The 20,695-nt window shown below is 48.1% G+C and overlaps 2 protein-coding genes across 12 annotated transcripts in view; one reads left to right on the top strand and one right to left on the bottom strand.

Annotated features, from left to right (window-relative positions):
* The window catches only part of LOC128852994 (uncharacterized), a 143,798-nt gene that overhangs the window by 24,809 nt on the left and 98,294 nt on the right, over positions 1-20,695 (top strand). For 4 of the 11 annotated variants that reach the window (XM_054074059.1, XM_054074068.1, XM_054074072.1 and 1 more), the window contains exons 4-5: positions 7,355-7,466; positions 17,405-17,500. Coding sequence is in view for 2 of the 11 variants with exons in the window: in XM_054074062.1 (XP_053930037.1) it covers positions 11,986-12,094 (109 nt within the window). In the remaining 9 variants the exon portion in view is untranslated. Of the gene's footprint in view, positions 1-7,354; positions 7,467-9,277; positions 9,526-11,901; positions 12,099-17,404; positions 17,501-20,695 lie in introns of all 11 variants that reach the window. The other 7 variants (XM_054074069.1, XM_054074071.1, XM_054074066.1 and 4 more) reach the window with 5 other exon arrangements.
* The window catches only part of ANAPC13 (anaphase promoting complex subunit 13), a 259,639-nt gene that overhangs the window by 224,395 nt on the left and 14,549 nt on the right, over positions 1-20,695 (bottom strand). The window lies entirely within an intron of this gene.

Genomic DNA, 20,695 nt, shown 5'->3' with positions numbered 1-20,695 from the left:
TGGTCCTGCCATGTCCAACTCCTCTAGCTGATCTTCACCTTGGTGAAACACTCGCCAAACAAAGCTATGTGCCAGCGCCCGCCCAGAGTCAGGGGCTCCGCGAGATCAGCTCCCATGGGAAAGTTAGTGAGCTGCATCTTGTTGCCCTTGGTCTTCCCTCCTTCCCCTTCCTGCGCCTTGCTGCCCTGTTAATTGATTACTCCACTGTTTGGCTGTTGCTTCTGGAGCTGAATGCATTGAGTTAAACCACGAGAACAGAGAAAGGGAGCAGTGATTCTGAGTGCCAGGCTTGCATCTGAAAGATTACGGCACAATCTAATGAGCTCATTAATTTCATTTCATTAACCAAACAGTGCTTGTGGAGAATGGCAAATATTTAAAGAAACCCAGCAGGGTCAGAAACACGTTTAATTAATGTTGTCACATGACAGTGAGAACAGGAGGGGGTAATAAATCCTGATGCTATACATTAACATCCACAGTGACTTCTTTTATATTTAATGCGCTTCTCGGGCGAAAGTCCTCTCACTCTTGTCTGGCTGGCTGGCTCCTATTATCCCAGTGTCTGCATAGCTCCAGACTTGAGCGTGTTTCCCTCTCCTCCCAGGGTCTGTGGAAGTTGCTGTTACTGCCAGAGCAGTGCCATTATCCCCTGTTTAGAGGGGGAAGCTTGAGGTGAGAGGAAAGCACTCTGTCAGACTTGTGCGAAGTGTCTGTGGCAGATAATGCCGGTTTCTCTGTGTTTCATCTCTTCAGCTGGCCATGCCTACTGTGATTATCATAGTAAATTAGCAATAGTTTGAGCTTGTCAGCTTCCTGTTAATCCAGCTGGGCACCCTAGACGCCACAGCGTGAGTGAAATCAGAAAAGCATGCGAATGACAGAGAAGAGAAAGGGTCAAGCCCTCTTTCAAGCCCTTTGAAGTCTGGTGCACTTGGCTTGTCTGTTTGTGGGGACTGGTGTGAGTCACAGCAGTTACAAAGCGGGTTCTCATCCTTTTCTCCCCACGACCAAGGCAATCTGGACCTGGGGATTCTGATGTGAACCAGCTGTGCACTTAATAATCTGTATTGTTGGGGTGAGCTTTGCTAAAAACTCATTTTGATTTGGGAAGGATATGTCATTTGTGGCTCAGCAGTACGGTCTGCTGTGAGGCACCTACATCTTGCTTTTCTGATTGTCCGGGTACACTCTGCTTCTACAGGAAAAATGAATTAGGATGGATATCTGGAATGCATCTGAAGGGCTGGATTTCTCACTGGCAGATTATTTCTGTGGTTTCTGGTTCAGGAAGCATCCCAGCTAAAACAATCTCAGAGAGGGTGGAACTGTATTTTTACCCTGAAGCCTGCTGACACTCCTGTGTTTGTGCGTGAACTTCTTTGCAACATATTGGGATGCTCTTGGCTCTGCTAAAGGGCTCTGCTTTTAGAGGGGCAGGTGATGGCTCTGATTTGGAGTAAGTGGTCAACTGAGCTTGCCTGGGGCGTTGATAAGACCAGGCCTGCAATACCGTGAAAATCAGCCTGGCCAAGGAATTGTAAAACCAAATTTGCTTTGCTGTTAATCATTAACATGACAAGCTCACAAAGGAAGCTATGCCCTCCTGAACTGCCAATACTGCTTCATTTAAATCAATGGGTCACCTGCTGCAGGGCAGTGGGCGGCCAGGTGTGAATTGCTTTTAGTGAAGAGTCTCAGTGAGATGGGCTTTAACTGCCTTCCTGAGGCCAAGGCTGCCCCAGGAGACTTCATCCTGCCAGCTAACCTCAGGGTTAGACCCGTCTCATTGCAAACCTCCCCTTGGAGCAGAGCCGTGCTGAGGGAGATGCATCTGCGCAGGCAGGGCCATTTTTTCCTTACCATAAAAGCAAATGCGTTATACTCGGCAGTATTCCTTAGGGGTGATTATACCAACATTAAAGAAGTGTCTGCTGTTAATGCAGTATTGATAATGTGAGGAGTTCAAAGGAGTGGTGCTTTCTGGCTGGGCAGGTAGAGAGCAGGCAGAGGCGGGGTGTGCCGCGGCACTGCTATCATCAATCGCCAAGCCAGAGGAAGCGCCCCAGCTGAAAGGCTGAGCATAAATTGTAAAGTGCCTATGAATTAGCCCTTCGGTGACAGCTTCATCCAACAGCTTTCTCAGCATCATCTGGCACTTCCACAGGCAAAGGCAAGTGGCTGTGGAGCGGAGAGAGGCAAAGAGCAGGAGGAGAGGGTCTCCTTTCGCTTTGCTCTGTGGCAGTTTGCCCATTGCCCCATCACTCACCCCTTCCCTTGTCATTACTTGATTCTTCTTTATTGCGTTAAAATGAAGCCGTGCTTCAGGCTCATGAGTTCATCCTCCATCAAGGAGCGCTAACCCGTGTGGCTGCAGGCCAGGCGCTGTCTGATGGGCTCAGCCGGAGGCAGCCTTGTTGGGCAAAACCTCCTGCTGCTGGAGGGGTGGACCCTGCACCTGGCTGAGGGGCCTTGGCACTACTCTGGAAGTGCCGACCATCCCAGTGCGAGGCTATGCCGATAGGATGAGGGATTTGTCCCCCTTTTATGGGACTTAGAAGTGCCCAGGTGAAATTCCTTGGGGTATTCCAAGGGATCGGTTGCTGTTATTGCTCCCTGTGAGAGAGGACACAGTGCCCATCACTGCATTGAGGCTGGATCATAGCAGAAACATCTGCTGATGTGAATTCCTACTGGTTATTTGCTTGCAACCTTTCTGTTCGCCTAGATTGAAGTTTCTGCGATGGAGCAGTGGAGCCTGTGTCCTTGGCTGGCAGATGTCTGCAGGGAGCCCTGGGGCTCATTCAGGATGAGTATGCGATTAGTGCCCAGGAGGCAGATTGTGACCATTTCCACAGTGAGTTGATTGGACTGTCCTTCCAGTTTCTGACATATGGGCCTTGGGCAGGTCCAGCTTGTGTCTTGTGTTTGAGTGAGTGGTCCCCACACCCCGCCCAGCATGGGAAGAGGCAAAGTCCCTCCCTCCTACAAGACCTGCTGCAAAGGCCTCACTTTCCCTTGGGAAAAGCAAAAGCACAGTGTAACCTGGGGAGAAAGGTCCCTCCAGGTCCAGCCGTAGGACAAGGAAGAGGTCCTTGTCTAGGCTGAAGTTGTGGCCCTGAGCAGGAGGTGCAAACTGTGGGAAACCTGGCAGGGCTCAGCCGGGTGTGGGCGATCCTGCCAAGCGCTTGCAATGCTGGGAGGCTGATAGCATTTCTGTCATCCTGATGACATGTGTTGCCCTTTCTCAGGAGGATCTGTTTTTGTCCTCTTTGGAGCTGGTGAGCAAGCGTGGGCTTTCTCTCCCACCCTGCAGAGCGGCCACCCACCACATCCTGCTGAACTGCTCCTCGTGCAAGGGAAAAAGCAAACCCCATCCTCCTGCATGAACTCACAGGGATAAAAATCTCCTGTGGCCGAGGAAGCAGCTATGCCTTTCGGTCGCTGCTTTGCAGTGATGCTGCCCTGAGGATCACAGTTTGCTCTGTTGCGGTTTGCACGTACTAAAGAAGCGCTTCCCCATTGCTTCCTGGCTCCCTAAAAAGACAGGTCACACCAGGGATGTGACAGATTGGCCGATGACCTGGAAGGACATCAAATGGAAGGATTTAGCTTCTGGAGGAGGCTTGTCTGGGGAACTCGTGGGTGGAGAAACAAAAAGCTTTCCAAATGCCAACACTGCCTGTTCTGCTGCCTCTTGGAAGGAGAAACAGAAGCGTAAGAGCACCTGACAGCAAAGGTTCCCTGAGCTGCAGCTATTGCACATACTTCCCATTCCCAGCCTCTTTGTGTGTTTGCCCATCTTTGAAGGTGTTTTCTAGTTCACTGGTGTCATCTGTGAACAGATTTTCTTGCCCTGCTCTCTGAAATTTGGACCATGACCAGAAGTTTGCTTGCCCCTTTTGTACTCGGGGTGCCTGAATCCCTGTCACTCCACCAGGGCGTGAAAGCAGAACAAACTTTTCTTTTAAACCTTTCCAGCCATATCGCAGTATCAGAATATTTATGGGATTGGAAAAAATGAGCTTTGCCAGTAGAACACTGAAAGGTAGAACATAAAATTAAAACTGTGGATTTCAACAGAACTTAAAATAATGCTGTTATATAATATTTTTTTTTTTTTTGGTCTTTTCAGGGAGAGAGATTTTCCCTGCTTGTGAGCTGAAAGGCAAACACTTTTTTTCTAAGCTCTAGTAGTGGTACATTCTGCTGTCAGAATTGATGGCTTAGATTCTCAAGACACTTCAGGCTTCAATAGTTATGCTCCCTTAATTGAGGTATTACAAATACTATGGATTTTTTTTAGCACGTCTTTTATTTTTTGTTTTTTTCTGTGGTTCGATGACTGCCTCCATAGGTGAACTTGGAGCTCTATCCAGAAGGTAAACAGAAATCCTTAAGATAAAAGAAAAAGAAAGTAAGTCTAAATATAAATCTTTTAAAATCAGACTGCAGTAGCCTTAAAGGAACCTGATTGATTGCTGGCATCTGTGTCTGAAGAGCTAAGGGAGGGAACCAGGAGGAATAGTCTCCTCATGGCTGTCGACATCGGACATTGCAGCTGTGGTGCCAGGTGTCCGTCATGGATGTGGAGACAGATGAACTGCAGAGAGGAACCACACAGGTGAAATCCTGGCTCTGCTGAAGTTTTGGGCCAAAATCCCACCAGCTACCATGGATTTCGCCCTTGGAGGATAAAAAAAACAAAGGCATGTTTGTTGCTCAAAGTTTGGCCCAGGCATTTTCCTCCAGCTTTTCAGAAGATGAATGTACCTTCAGGCTGCACCTCAAATCCTGGGCTTAGTTTTGAGCTTCAATAGTTATGAATGTCCTCTAGGAAGGACATTGAGGGGCTGAAGCACATCCAGAGAAGGGAACGGAGCTGGGGAAGGGGCTGGAGCCCAGAGGTTCTGAGAGCCCTGGGGCTGTGTAGTCTGGAGGAGGCTGAGGTTGGAGAGGAGGAGGCTGAGGGGAGACTTCATCGCTCTCTGCCACTCCTGGAAAGGAGGTTGTGGTGTGGTGGGTGCTGAGCTCTTCTCCCAAGTAACAACTTGAAGGATGAGAGGAAATGGCCTCAAGTTGCAGCAGGGGAAGTTTAGATTGGATATTAGGAAAAACTACTTTACCAAAAGAGAGGCGAAGTCCTGGCAGAGGCTGCCCAGGGCAGTGGTGGAGTCTCCACCCCTGGAGACGTTCAAAAAGCGTGTGGCTGTGGCACCTCAGGACATGGTTTAGCAGGCAGGGTGGGATTGGGCTGGTGGTTGGACTGGATGAGATGAGAGGTCTTGTCCATCCTCAATGATTCCATGATTCTGTGGTTCAGAAAATCCAGCTTCTTTACTCCCAATGACACGGACAGCTTTTGGAATTCTTGGCCTTGCTGCAATCCACAGGAACTGATAACCCCAGCAAAGCTTTGCATCATTTTTGTTAGCCTGGCACTCGGTCCACTGTGCTCCCCGGCTCTGGCTCTTCCATTGTAGCTCTCCGTAGGTGCCCTGACAGTCATTTCAGTTCACAAGATGCTGGGCTGTGGCTGAACTACTTGAGTTTTCACTATTTTTTTTTTACCAGAGAAGGAAAAAAAATAGTCTTTCTTTCTGTTTCCTTTGGAAAAGTTTAGACCAAAAAAAAAAATGGTTTTCATTAGAAATCCCCACAGGGAAGGAATAGGAGACGAATCCTGTTTTCTGACTAACTCTTGTTTCAAACACCGAGACAGAGTGAATCTTTTATGAGGCCTTTTAGAGGAGGGATTGTAAACAGAATTGTCCATGAAAATGGAAAACATCTTGCACATCCTAAAAAGCGCTGGGCGCTGTTGTGGAGTGGCTGCTACCACTCCACCTCTCTGATCAGACACTAACACACTGCATTTAAGCAAAGCCTTCAGGCAAGCTTTCCATATTCATCAGACAATGGCTTTATCAGGAAAGGAGGCATTTTGGGGAAGTGTCAATATGAATATTACGGTCTCTTTGCTCCTTGTGTTGTCCCTTAAATTGTCAAAGTGAAGGTGTAGGAGATAATGTGCATTTATGCTGTCACTATAGTTTGTGAAGCCTTTTGCAGGAGCTTTTGAGGGAGATCCTTCTAGGCATGGAGGTGCTGCATGTTCCCTTTTATCTCTGCTGTGTTTCAAAATGGGCTGAAAACTGCATTTTGCTGCATGTGTGTGGAAGACTGACTGATATTTGGGAGTGAGATGTTCTCACTGTCCTCTTCAGTGATGATGGTGTGATATTGTGATTGGGGCTTCCACAGGACCAAGAAAAGGAGAACCTGGTAACTTATGTGCCTACTTTCAGGAACGTTGCCAGGTCTCCTGGGCTTCCTACAAGTCACAGCATCCAGTGCCATCCCAAGAACACAGCAACAAATCTGCTCCTTTATCCAGCATAGATTGTCTTTGCATGAGTGGGGAGCTAGGGATCCCATCTTTCCTGGCTCCACCTTGCACAGGTACCAGATCTGGGGGCTGCCTTGGAGGCAAAAGAAGTTTTGGGGCACAGGAGTGAGGGGTTTGGGCAATTTTGTGGTTTTGGAGAAAAAAAATTCTTCTCTTATCACACAGTGTTTATTGTTTTAATTGCTGAAAATTCTGTGGAGGATACTGTGGCAACACAGCAGAGGTGAGGCTGGTACCTTCCTTGCTCAGTATGGCATTTTACACCCTGAGGCAGGTTCCCCTCGCCTCTTTTTCTGTGTGAATAATAACCCCATTTAGGGATAAACAATACTTTTCACTCTATTTATTATTTATGTCGTCCACTGAATCTCTAGAGGTGCTCAGTCCTTAGACCACACGCTTTGGAACGTCAGGAGCTAGGAAAGCCAGCAAACCAGAGCCGACATTGATAGAACACAAGCACAGCTAGAGGTTGTAGGAGAGCAGGGTGGGAATGGGTTTAAGTGCCCTGTTGCTGTTGGGGTGGGTTAACCTCTTCCTTGCCACTGCGATATGCAGAAGTCTATCCTAATGGCTGTTCTGGCTGAACAAGGAACGTGCTGGGCAGCTGGTGCAGCTCTCTGGGGTAGCATTTAGGTAGCATCTTTATGGGCTTGCTGCAGTGGGGTCCTGGCACTGCTGATCCAGGAGGTCTCTCCCACCTCTTCATTCTCCCCCTTTGCGAAGGCAAAATCTGCTTCCACTTGACAGACCCTTTTGTAGAGGACCATAGAGGCTAATGCGTAGTGGGGGTCGTCCGCGTGTGGGACAAAGCCTCTTCCGAGCTGTGCGGTGCCAGAGGGTCAGAGAGACCTTGCGGTGAAGGGCTCTTCTGCCCTGTACCATGCCTGGAAGCTCCTGGTCAGGCCCCTGGGTGTTGAACCTCATCCTTTCTCTTTCTCCCAGGGCAGAAGGGTGATCTGCTCACGTACCTGATGCTGGGGGCGCTCCACACGCTGGCAGCAAAGATGAAGCTCCAGGGCATGATTAAGAGAAGGTGAAGGAGCCCGGAGGAGCGGTGAGTAAGAAAAGTCTTCTGTTGCCAAGCAGAGTAGTTTTATTGCAAGTCTCAACAGTATTTAATGTGTTTTCCTAGAGCCCCAGAGCCAGATTTCATGTAGTTCAGCTGTCACTAAAAAGCATATGTACTTTTCTAGCCCTCCTGGCCCTGTTGACATCCTGGAAAATGAGATTCCTGAGCATGAAAAAGCCGGCAGAAAAATACCCACTCCTCTAAGCACGCTGTCTTCAAATCCTGGAGCAAAACCTCATAGTTTGAGAGGCTGTGCTTGGGTTCATTGGTCCTGAACCTCTGTCCAAATTCTCCCTGGCTTGTCCTGGCTGTCTGTGAGACCCACAAGGCTTGGCCTGAAAATGTGTTATTCAATGGCATTGATCTCAGCCTAGTGAGCTGTTTCATTTAATTGTGCCTTCTTTGTTTCCTTGGGCGTTTCACACATTCTTTGACGTGCAAGCCTTCTCGAGAGCATCCCGATTGGTGGGGTCGCCCCCACCAGCGTGGCTGGGTGCAGCTGGAAGCCTCTCTGTGAGGGGATGCAGAGGGAAGCGTCCCCCACCAGCCCCATGGCAGCATGGGACTGAGTAGAGTTGCATGTGCTGGGCTTTCTGCTGCCTGAGGGAGAGCAGCAGCACCGTCGGGATGTTGCTTTTTCCCAGGGGATGGGGAGCGGTGCGCACGATGTCCAGGGCAACAGGCACAGTGAGCCAGGAAGCCTGAGGCTGCTGCTCTGTGTCAGGAGAAGCCTTTGACTGGGAAAACAGTGCTTGCTCTCCCTCCTGCCTTCTCTTCCCCCCCCCCCCCCCCCCCCCCCCGTTCTCATTAAATTAATTAAATCAGAGGTTATGATTGCGGGTGGGGGAAGAAGTGTGAGACAGCCCTCCCTGGGTGTGGTCCTTGTACATTCCTTCCTCCCACAAATGCCACCTCTAAGCAGGCGTCCGGTCTCGTTCCTTTTTTTGTTTTATTTATGAATAAATAATTGCTGCAGTGGAGAATAAATCAAATGGCTCTCACCACGCTGGCGCTTCCAGCCAGCTTGTTACTCTCCCTTTATCCAGCTCCGACTGATGCCTGGCAAAGTTTGCAGCCTGTGCAGCCCTCTCCCCTCCTGCTCGCTATTGTCCTCCCCAGCGCCCTCCTGCAGATCTGCCCTCCGGTTTAACGCCCCGCTGGGTGATGCTGGCCCAGGCCACACAAGTGAAAGCATTTCTGAGCCTGAACAAGATTTCCCAAGGGAGGGCGAGTGGTGGAAACAGCACAGGGGAGCCATTTATTATTCTTTACAGACTTAGGCGCTGGCACTGGTTGGGGAAATTGGCTCTGAGATGGTTTTGTGGTTTTCCTAACCAGTGTGTGAAGTGTATGGAAAGATGCTGGGTGCACAGAGCGTGTGCACGGCGAAGCTTTCTGACGTATGGAAGGACTTCAGTAAAAGCAAGTGTAGATTTACTGCCCTTCTTCTCTAGGTTGAGATGAGATCTTAGGGAGAAGTGTTTTGCTGTGAGGGTGGGGAGGCCCTGGCCCAGGTTGCCCAGAGCAGTGGTCGCTGCCCCATCCCTGGAGGGGTTCCAGGCCAGGTTGGATGGGGCTTGGAGCCCCTGATCCAGTGGGAGGTGTCCCTGCCCATGGCAGGGGGTAGGACTGGATGGGGTTTGATGTCCCTTCCAACTGAAACCATTCCATGATTTGCAGTGAAAGATTTCCTATTTTATATCAGTTAAAAATAAAATTTGAGGCCAGGGTTGTTGTCTTGGACACATACAGGTGTGGAGATGCGTTTTCTTCCATGTAAACATGTCTTCTGACAGCGTTGTTTCAAACAGCAAGAAGCAGAACTTTTTCCTGACCTGAGTGCACCTACACAGAGGCAAGAAGCTGGATCTGAGGATGTCAGGAAGAGGCTGGGACACTGGAGACTCAGGCAGGGATTTGTTGCATTTCTCAGCCCACCGTTGATGTTGGTTTTGCTCTGAGCAGAGCTCGTCAGTGGCAGCATCCTTGGCACGCATCGCCCTGAGGAATCGCTGAGCAGGCTGCTAGCAGGGTCAGCACCAAGGTGAGATCCGTTCCCGGCTGGGTTCTGCCGAGGCCCACTGGATGTGGTTGTTCCAAGCAGGTGCCTCTCCTGCGCGTCTGTCTTAAAGTAGCCAGGATGGGTGTGAGGGTGTCCCTCAGGCAGTAGAGGCTCTTTGCACCCCATACCCTTTCCATTGCCCTCCCACCTGTGTGCAGGGTGACACCGGGCAGCACACTGGGCAACTCCGCGTCTCGGCTGCCGTGATAGCTCTCATCTCTTCTGCACGAGTTCATGGCACACTGCTGTTTGTTGCTCATGCTGTAAATGCTTTTGCTGACGCTGGTGTAAGGGAGCAAGAGTGGGAGAGAGGGTTGATCACGTCTGCTGGAAAGGCAGCACAGGCAAATAGGTATTTGTGCAACTGCGGCCTCTGTTTTGCTCCAGGGTGTTACTGCTCATGCTGGGGTAGCAGGTGATAGTGCTGTAGCACCAAAGGCATGGAAGGAATCAATTGAGTTGAGAGATGTGAGAGCTGAGAAGGGGTTGTGTAATGCCACATGGCACTGAGCCAGATGTGTGCTGCTGGCTGTCGTTCCTAGGGGCCAGCGAGGACCCCATGTAGTGTTTAATGGGCTGGTGATTGCTCAAGCGCTATAGGATGTGTGGAGTAAGAGCCACAAAAAGAGTGCTGGGACAGAGGATAGGGCACATGTGGACTTTTGCCGATGCTGGTATTGGTACATCTCAGACATTGTGAGAGGGGAGGACACAATGGCAAAAAAAAATGCACAAGTCTGCAATTGCCTCTGTTCATGGGAACTCAGTAGCCAAGCGAAACCTGGGCAAGCTCTTAAAGCTCCAGCACAGCCGCTTGCTGGTCTGGAACTGCAGGCTGTGGGTTGCATGTGGCTTGATCCCACAGTGAGTTTGTGGGTCAAGTCAAATTTGGACCTTAACACACCAGTTTGTTGCACCTTTCCAAGGAGAAGAAGTGAGGTACTTGTCTCTAATCTCTATTCCTGCTCAATGGTTTTAGGTATCATAGAATCATTAAGGTTGGAAAAGACCTCTAAGATCATCCAGTCCAACGCCACCGTGCCTACTAAACCATGTCGCAAAGTGCCACCTCTATGAGCTTTTTTGAACACTCCAGGGATGGGGCTCCACCCCTGCCTTGGGCAGCCTCTGCCAATGCTTCACCGTGAATTTTTTCTTAATATCCAATCTAAATCTCCCTTGGCGAAACTTGAGACCATTTCTTCTCATCCTAGCGCTTGCTGCTTGGGAAAAGAGGCCAACACTCAGCTTGCTCCAACCTCCTGTCAGCCTCCAGCATCCTCAGCCCCTGATTGAGGGGCCCAAAACTGAACCCAGGATTCGAGATGCAGCCTCACCAGCGCTGAGTCCAGGGGGATGATCCCTTCCCTGCTCCTGCTGGCCACGCCATGGCTGATCCAAGCCAGGATGCTGGTGGCCTTCTTGGTGCATCCCAGATATGGATGTGGCCCTTCTTGGCCACCTGAGCATGAATGGCAGAATTTTGCAGTTCTGTATAAACTTGCACATTGTGACATGCGGTTCTCCTGGAGTTGCATCTAAATCTTGATACACTCTACGTCTTTTGGGGGCAGGGTTTGTCTTTTACTGCTACTCCGCTCAATTTTGGATTAAGTTCTGTGCCGCATTACCCCCTCAGGTTCAGGAAACAAGAGAAATGCATGATGTCATCAGTTGTGTACTATCACATGCTTTTAAAATGCCGTCAGACTTGCTAAATATTCAGTGTATATTTTCTGTCTCAGCAGACTGTGTTGGCTGAAACTACTTATGCAAATGAAAAGCTGTACCTCTTCAATAGGTTATTATGAACTGATCCTGAATAATTGGTGTTGAACTGAGCAGTAGGTGGGAGAAGTCAGCACAGGCAATAATTAATCCAGTAGCTTCATGTCTAGGCTGGCTGTGGATCCCAGAAAGGCCTCTCTGAAGACAGGACAGGCTTCTTGCAGCCCTGTGTTCATGCCTCGCCATCACAAATTCCTTGCCGTGACACCTCTCCCATGCGCAGCTCGAGCTGTGTGAAAACCTTGTTTGGGTTTTGCCCAGTGACTCCCAAGGGAAGCTTGTCAGAAAGCCTTTCAGCTCTGAGCCTCTTAGCACGTATTTCTAAACTCCAGCTTATATTAAATAACAGCTGCTTTGTTCTCATTTGTTCTTTGACTGAAATGGCTCTTTTTCACCCTTGTTTCCTCCCTCCCTTTCTTCCCCCTCCAGTTCTCCATGTATTTCTAGACTGCAGCCATGTCCCTTCTTAGCTTTTGTTTTGCCAGACTAAGTGAGCTGAGCTCTTTTCATCTCCTCTCAAAAGGCAAAGCTCTCTGGTTCTTATATCACCCCCCTCCTTTTTTCACCCAGCTCTTTTTGATCTGAAGTGGGCCCGGCCTCCTAAATCACAGCTTTGAGAGATGACAGGGCCCTTTCTGTGGAGCCGGGGCCAGGATGGTGGTTGCGAGACCGTGGAGCCCGCTTTTGGCCACGATGAACAAGCCCCAGAGGGAGGGAGCAGCACTGCCAAAAAGAACCAGCGAGGACTTGGTTTTGCACTCAGGCAAGTCCCTGATAAAGGGAGATTTTTTTTCCTGTTGTAAACCAGAACATATGCAGAGAAATGTAGAATTGATTTATCTCAGTGGCTCATTAAGAGTTAATCGATAAAATAACAGTTGCTACCTTATTACAAGAAACTAGCTGATTAGAAACTTGATTAATGGGATGATTTTTCATGACTATAATTAAAGCACTGCATGGCTTCTTGTATAATTGATATTTAACGCTGACATGGAAAGCTGTTTGTCTATGAAAAATGCTTGGGTGTTTTTTTTTTAATTATTCACCTGTGGGTTGGGCAGAGGAGAGGCCAAGTGGCTCATCTTGCCATGGGGAAGGAGGGAGAAGAGGACCAAGTGTAACTGGTCAGGATCAGAAAGCAACCTCTTCACTGCTAGAGAAACGGAAGACCACCAATGTTCTGTACACTTGCATGGGCTAAGACGCAGCTGGATTAGAGTCTATAAGCAGGAAGGAGGTTTTTTTCTCTGAGAACAGAGGTCTCATCAGTCTAAGGTGCAAAGACCCAACACAGAAATAAGAACCCAGCTTCTGTGGAAGGGTAATATGAGAGCAATCATCCAGCCAATATCCCCTCTGACACGAGGAAGCCAGCACAGTAGCAGATATTTAGTGAAAAGTTAGAGGAAATGTGATAAAGGTACAACGATTCTCCTAGTGTCCTGTTAGCTCTGGAACCAATGTCGGGGAGGCTTCCTCAGCCAGAGCTGGTATCTTTGTGTTTAATAGTCCTGGAAGAACTTTATTTATGGACTTTGTAAAATTATGATCCATTTCCAAGAGAGGCAGTAGGGTCTCTGCAATGTTGGATGCTTTTCTGAAAGATCTGCTCCAGCCCAATCAGCCTGGTGGAAAAGACTACCTAGGTCATGTTCCTAGGGCACCAGAGTCCATGATCTCAGTGATCTTCCCTGGCTTTGAGGCCAAGACTCTTCAGCTAAAACTAATGCATTGGATCTCAGTCCTTTTACCCCGCAGATCTTTCAGCAGAGCTGATGATGGGCCTCTCAGTACAATAAAGCCATTAAGCTGCTGGAGCATGTCCAGAGGAGGGCAGCACAGGTGGTGAAGGGTCTGGAGAATAAGTCTTAGGAGAAGTGGCTGAGGGACCTGGAGCCATTTAGTCTGGAGAAGAGGAGGCTGAGGGGAGACCTTATTGCTCTCTGCAGCTCCTGGAAAGGAGGTTGTGGTGAGGTGAGTGCTGGGCTCTTCTCCCAAGTAACAAGGGACAGGATGAGAGGAAATGGCCTCAAGTTGTGTCAGTTGTTGTTTACTGAAGCAGGGGTGAAGCCCTGGCAGAGGTTGCCCAGGGCAGTGGTGGAGTTTCCATCGCTGGAGGGGTTCATAAACCATGTAGAGGTGGCGCTTGGTTGTGGATGTGGTTTAACAGACACAGCGGGGTTGGACTGGATGATCTTAGAGGTCTTTTCCAACCTTAATGATTCTGCGATTCTATGAGATCGAGGATGGGCTGAGGGTAAGCAACGAGGCTGTAGCCAGCCTTCCAGCGCTCAGTCTGGCATCATCCTTGTGGGGAGGTCACATTCAACCTTGTTCCTCGTTGAGTGCTGTGCTCTTTTCTTCCACATCAATCTGTCCATCACTGTCAGGACAGTGGCTTGCTTGGGGGGGATATATATATGCAGTGACTGTCCCACCATCCCAAGCGAATCTGCAAATCTAATAACAGTCAAAACCATCGCTGATACATTATTAAAATTTTGTCTTGTTTTTCTTTCCTGTGGGCAAGAACCCAGAGTATTTGGAGGTGGGTAGATGCTGCTAAATTGTGTTTATTGCAGGTCTGTTGAATATATAACACGTCTCTGCGACCTCCCCAAAGAGTTAGACAAGCCTTTGTACAACATAATAATTCTCAAACACTTAGAAATGCATACAAATACTCTGGCGCAATGAGAGGAATTTCAGGCCTCACATGCTGGGTGATGGATGCTGCTGGGGGGACCAGCAGCTGCCCAGATCCACAGGAGAAGACCTCTCTCTTTTCTTGTCTGGGAGCAAAATTTTAATGTGTTCTTCTGGAATGGCAGAGGAATCGGCGGCAGGTTTTCAAGCCGATAGCTCTGATGGCTTTTGAAAGAGATGTTCTTGATGGCACAAACTAGTCTGCAGCCTCTTCTACCTTGAGGGCAGCCAAAGAGCAAGAAATCTTCAGGAGAGAAAAGTTTTCATGCCATTTTTCTTCTGAAGTAACGTTACGGAATGTGTGGTATCTGCCAAACCTGCTGCATTAGGATCCCATGAAAGGCCAGGAGTGCGTACAAATCTTTATTTTTTCCTAGTTTTGAAACACAGACGGTTTCACTCTGACTTCAGGTTAAATTCTTTCTTTAGAAAGGCAACTCTAGCAAGCAAATATTTTTAACCTGAAGTATTGTCTCAGAGTGCTGACTTCTTATGTTGCTGGAAAACGTTGCCTCACTGTGAGTTAGGAGGTGGCAGGATTTGTCAGGGTTGTGGTGTTTGTTTCAGAAAGGATGCTCATTCCAAATGTGTATTTCTGGGAAGGGATGTAGCTGAGGAGGATTTTTTTCCTCCCAGTAGCTCCTGTGGCTCTTCCGCAGGCAAAGTCAGGGAAGGAAGTTTTACGGCACTGTGATCATATCAGAACAGTTTTGGTAATACTTTGGCATTTATGTTTTGACAAGATCAGGCTGTGTCTCGCTGTTGAAACCAGTCAGAATCCCACATTTACCAAAGTTTGGCTTGAGAAAGCTGTTTAGCAGAAGAAAATCTTGGCTGAAATAGCCATGAACGTAACCCCAGTTGGATATAAATGTGTCACCTCTAAAACAGTCTGACAGCACGTGTGCTGTGGGTGCCACTGCAAGAGTCATGGGTAAATGTCTCTCTTGTCTGGCGCTGGCTTGTGTCTCCCTGCTGGTGCTGTAGGAGCCAAGCCATGAGGAACCCTCACTATGGAAAGCTTACTGGTTCAAGTCTTCTGCCACCTATCAGTTAATTAGTCATGAGAAACAGGTTCAGAGGTCAACCTGAAATGCTTACCATGGGTTTGTGTCTGCCACAAAGGCTTGGGACGTTGCAGGGGGGCTGTGCCTCGCAAGAAGTCAGGTGAGTAGACAGAACCGGTTGTCTAGACTCCTGGCAGTCTTATTTATTTATGTGGTCTCCTTAAGAATGTGCTTGCTGATGGAAAAAGGGCAGTTGTTGAAGTCTTTTGAAAGACGGCAGGAGAAACCAGAGAGCTTACAAAGCTGGATTCAAAATCTGTCTCCAAGGTGTGGTTTGCAGCTCTTGCAATGAGCTCCCCTGTGTCTTTTGCTTACTTTGAGCATATTTTTCCCCTCATTTTTGTGTTCAGTCCCTGGACACGAGCTTTCTGACCCAAAGTTGAGATGCCAAAGATCAAGTCTGTCACCCTGATATGACCCAGAGTGTGAATCCAGGTACTGGAGTTACTGCTTTCAGTAAATTCTTACAGAATCATAGAATGATTTGGTTTGGAAAGGACCTCAAAGCCCATCCGGCTTCATACCCTGCCATGGGCAGGGACACCACCCACTGGATCTGGAGCCTCCAAGCCTGTGCAACTTGGCCTTGAACCCCTCCAGGGATGGGGCAGCCACCACTGCTCTGGGCAACCTGGTCCAGGGCCTCCCTACCCTCATAGGAGAATTATTTCTCCCTAAGATCTCATCTCCATCTCCCCTCTTTCAGCTGAAAACTGTTCCCCTTATCCTATCCCTGCCCTCCCTGATCAAGATCCCCTCTCCAGCTTTCCTGGAGCCCCTATCAGCGCTGGAAGCTGCTCTAAGGTCTTCCTGGAGCCTTCTCTCTCCAAGCTGGACAACCCCAACTCTCTCATCCCTGTCCTCGTATGGGAGGTGCTCCAGCCCTTGGATCATCTTTGTGGCCTCCTATGGACTTGCGATGAACCTCTCTGCATCCACTCATATTTCCATGCAAGTGGGAGGTTATTCAGCGTTGTTGGCTTTGCACTTGGTTCTGGCCAGCTCAGAACAAGCTGGGTGTGTTTCAGTTGTCCTGTGAGGACCGTCCTTCTGACGGTCAGAGGAGTGCGCAGTGCCGGTGATCTGCCTGGCTCTGCTCTTCCAGCACAGCCACGCTTGCTCACACTTTGGCAATAGGAAGGAAATTTTTCACTGATCACAAAGAGGTGAGAGAGAAGAATAAATTAATTAAAAAGTTTAAAAGAAGTCCAGCTACTTCTCATTTTCCAAAGTGCCCATTTTCTTAACTATTCTTCCAAATTGTCATCTCATTAGATTTATTCTGTTTCCTTGATGTTGTTGTTATTCTGTTTATCCCACGTCACTCAACAAATGTCTCCCGTCTCCTTCCAGCCAACTTGCACAATACATTACAATTACATAATTACGCCATTGTAATCAAATAATTAAGTTGCACATTAAACACGCATTAGAGCTCACAAAGGAAGGAGCCTCAGACATGGGCACAGAATAGAAGGTAGTGAGCCAGTCAGTGTTGGCGCTAATTGCATTTTGCTTTTTAATGACTTGAGGACTCTGGGTTTTTGGTCTCAGGTGACAAAATAGGAGTGGGCTGAGGCTGCTGAGTTTTAAATAAGCATGCGGGTTTAGTGAGCAGCCTCCCCTGCGGAGAGAAACAAGGCTTGGTGACCAAACACACAGAAAGGAAAAGGGAATAATAGTGAAGCCTGTTGGCTTCAAGTCTATTGAAATCTGCTTTAATTGAAGCTCAGAATCTGCTCTCCCAGGAGAGGGAGGACACCTGTCCCTTACCACCGTGGGACTCAGCCGGTCTAGCAGGAGAAGGTTAGAGTGTCTTTGGGATATCATTATTTCCATAATGGTAGGGGAGGGGTGAATGATTCTGAGGGTAACTCAGATTGGGGAGAAGGGGGGTGTTCACATTTTTTGTTTGTTGATTTGGGTAAAATAACACCAAGCAGATCCAGATCTGTATCTTGGCCTCGTCCTGACTCTGCTTTGCTGACCCCTCAGAAACACACAAAAGGAGTGACTGGGATTCTCAGTTCAGGGTAGGTCCAGAGAAGAAAGCTGTGAGGCTGCTGCTCATAATTCAAACCCCACAGGATGAGGTCTGGGAGAAGAGATGACCCTGGTGCAGTCACGCCAGGAACAGAAAGCAGAAAACTGCTTTTTGATGTAATTTGGGATGATTCTTTCAAAGGGTCCTGTGTGGATATTGGACAAAACACCTCCTAATTCTCTGTCTTGTAGGTGATGACTATCGTGGCTGGGCTGGCAGAGGGAGCTAAGGTAACATGTCTGCTTTCCACCAGGGTCCAGAGGTGGGCTGGGGAACAACCTGAGGACTTCAACATATCTGCACCAGTGGCTATGATTTAGAGAAACTAGAGGTCAAACAGAAATTGCAGGTATGGAGAAAGAACTCTCTGGTGAACAAGACCAAATGTGTCTCTGGTTTGGCATGCCAAGTTAAAAGGGTCTGTGTGGTATCTCTTTGACAGTAGGATTACAGTCGCCTCGTAAGACCTTTAGTTTATAAGTCTCTAGGAATTTCTTTTTTTAATGCGTTCTTTAATCTTGCAATTAAAAGCCACAGTTTGTACTCAGTAATGGCACAGAGGGGAAAAACGATGTTCTCTGATGCATGAATAAGCAAATAGGGAAACAGTGAGTTGCAGCAGCCTGCAAGGCTCTCTCCTCTCCAGTGACCTGAAGCACAGTGTGTCAGCCTCTGTCCTCCTGGGAGATCAAGGTGGCTGAGTGCAGCAGAAGCCACCTGAGAAGTGAGGGGCAGCAAGGTACTCTTAAGTGGTCCATCATTCCATTTGCTTTTGCTCTGGTACTGTACCCATCAAACTGCAGTGGCTGCTTAGGTCCTGGGGGACATGCAGAGCTCTTCTGGGTTTCTCACTGTAGAATAACAGAATCATTAAGTTTGGAAAAGACCTCTAAGATCATCAAGTCCAACGGTTAGCCCAACACCACTGTGCTGCTTACACCTACCAAGCCAATCTTGTGTCTTACAGACTGAGATTGAGCTATGGTCCCTCTTACTGCTGAGAGAAGACCACGTGTCATCACACAAACCATGCCTATCCCAGGCAATCTCCTACTTGTGTGAGGGAAAAAGTCACAGTAGCCTCTCCACTACATGGGTTGGGACGGGGAGAAGTCATGGTGGCAGAAATAGAGAAACTCCACTCAGCCACAATTTAGCATCACATTTCCCTCTAAATCTTGAGAAGAAAACACGATGCGAAACAATTCTCACAAATCCTTACTTTGAGTGCCCGTACATATCCCTAAAGAAACAAAATGCTGAGCTTTAGATAAGAGCCCTTTGCTGTATTAAATCTGATTTACTGGGTTCCTGTACCACATACAGACATCACAAAATGCAAATGGTACAGATTAGATAAGGTGGTGTTTAAAAGGAGAAATATGTCCAACTATTGAGAGAAGCTGCAATTCGATTAGCAGATCCAAGGCTGTAAGTGGAGATCGAATGGGCTATAAACAATATAGGGCTTGGGAGCAGGCCAGCGTTGGCTGGGTGTTCATTCGTAGTCCAGCGTGCTGTCTCTCTAATCCACTAGGAGAAAGCAAGGGAGAATGGGAAAGATTTCTGGGTAGAGTGATCTTTCACACTGAGAGATTATCATGTCATCTTCAAAGATTTCTGAGCATCTACATCTAATATTGTGTGTGTACTTAAAAGACAATAAATACATATGCACACACTAAAATATCAGAGCTGAGTGTTTCTTCAGCCCTCCTGCTCTTGCTGGCTGTTTGTGTGTGCATTTGTCTTGTTTAAATCTTGTTCTTGCTATCGTGTCCACACGCAGGTGGATTCAGATGGATTGCAGGAGATAGCTGAGGGAACTAGCAATGTGCCTCACAGCGTTATGGTTTAAGTGCAGCTTTCAAAACACCCCTTCTAAACAGCTGCTTCAGCTGCTTGTTGCCCCGCTCCTGCAGTGATTTTTTTTTTTTTTTTTTAATGCAGTTGCAGCGGCAGATTAAGAACTTTTGAGAACTTTTCTGGGTGCATTGTTTGGCTTCTTCAAGCTTCCTGTGCTGCTGACTGGAGAGGGATGCTGGGGCCCTTATGAGATTTAATTCTCTCTTACAGCCGTGGGTCAGAGGATTGAGTGTTTATGTGGCTTGCATTAAAGCAAAAAGGGCTACTCGAGGGCAAAGAAGAGCCTGGGGGTGAAAGCTGGATGCACTCTGAGGCCCCGAAGCCCATCCCCAACGCTTGCTGGACACTGAACCATGGGACTAGGCTTCCATGGGGTGACTGGGGGATAGTCAGTGGGGCCAGATCTTCAGATCTCCATTGTCTACAATGTTCACAAGCTTCTGACTTTTTGAGAGTTTCCTTTTCAGGCAGAAAAAACCCTCCAGCAAACAGTTAATAATCACCTGACCCATGGAACCATGGGCAGTTGCATTCTTCTGGGGACAGTTTTGGATGTTAACAGCACCTGCAGATCTGAAATACCAAATGCCTTTGCAAGAGCAAAATTTCTGGTTGTTTGAATGGTTTTGATCCCCTCTGTAAATCTGTTTGGCCAGATATTTTTCTTTGCTGTTCTTTATATTCTGCCCTCATTTCTAACCTGTCTCCTAATTTGTTTTATGTTCTTGTCCTTCCGTGGTGAAGGCAACACCTCCTAATACAGCGTGGTCTGCCAATTCTATTATTTGTTCCTTACTTCTTTTTCCAGCTCGTTAATGAAAAGGTGACAAAAGACAGGTCTAACAGTGATCTCTGCCAAATCCCACCAGGCACATCTCCCCATCTTGACAAGCTGCTGTTTATCATTTTGCCTGGTTTATGGTTCCTCACTCGCTTGCTGAAGCACATGACATCTCTCATGTCCAAACCAATTTGAATGGAGCATCAGAGTGATCTTTCATGGGATGCTGGATCAAATATCTTTCTAAAGCTGAAATACAGTTCTCTGCTTCAGTTGGATGGAGAGACCAAAGATGTTGACTAGGTAGGGGATGAAAAATCAGTGTTCTTATTATTTCAGGCCATATTTGCTCTTGCATAACCTGCTGAGGACAACTTAACCTTTGGAATCTTTTAGGGCACGTGTGGCCATCTTAGTGGTCTCTTTGGCCTCACTAAGTGGCACTGGCTACAGTTCCGTGTCTTGAGCAGGTAAGTCTGCTCCTCCCTTGCCATACGCAGCAGGTCATGTTTGACAGGGTATGCAGCACTGCTCCTCAGTGTCTGATCACAGGGGACAGGCAGTCCAGGTGCACCAGTAGGTGGGGACCCTGCAGATGTGGGATGTGATGCAGAACAATTTAACGCCTTTGAGCAAACAGAGCTAAAGGAAATGGTTATAACACAGTGCTATCTGCCCATCGCAACCCAGCTGAGAGCTTCATTTCTAGAGGGAACTGGACTGTGACCACCCCATGCCTGGACAGGCCCCTTTGGGGTGTGGTTGCCGTGAGTGGGCTGAGAACAAGGCAATAAATTTCCTCTGACACGTTTCAAAAAGAAGCATGTCTTGACTTCCTCCCCTCCCTTGACTGGGACAAGGCTTGAGCACCAAGAGGAAGCCTTTGCCTGTCCCTCC

This window comes from Cuculus canorus, chromosome 9 (genome assembly GCF_017976375.1).
Source record: "Cuculus canorus isolate bCucCan1 chromosome 9, bCucCan1.pri, whole genome shotgun sequence".
NCBI lineage: Eukaryota > Metazoa > Chordata > Aves > Cuculiformes > Cuculidae > Cuculus > Cuculus canorus.
Note: the sequence above shows the minus strand (reverse complement) of the source record. Positions and strands in the feature narration are given on the sequence as shown.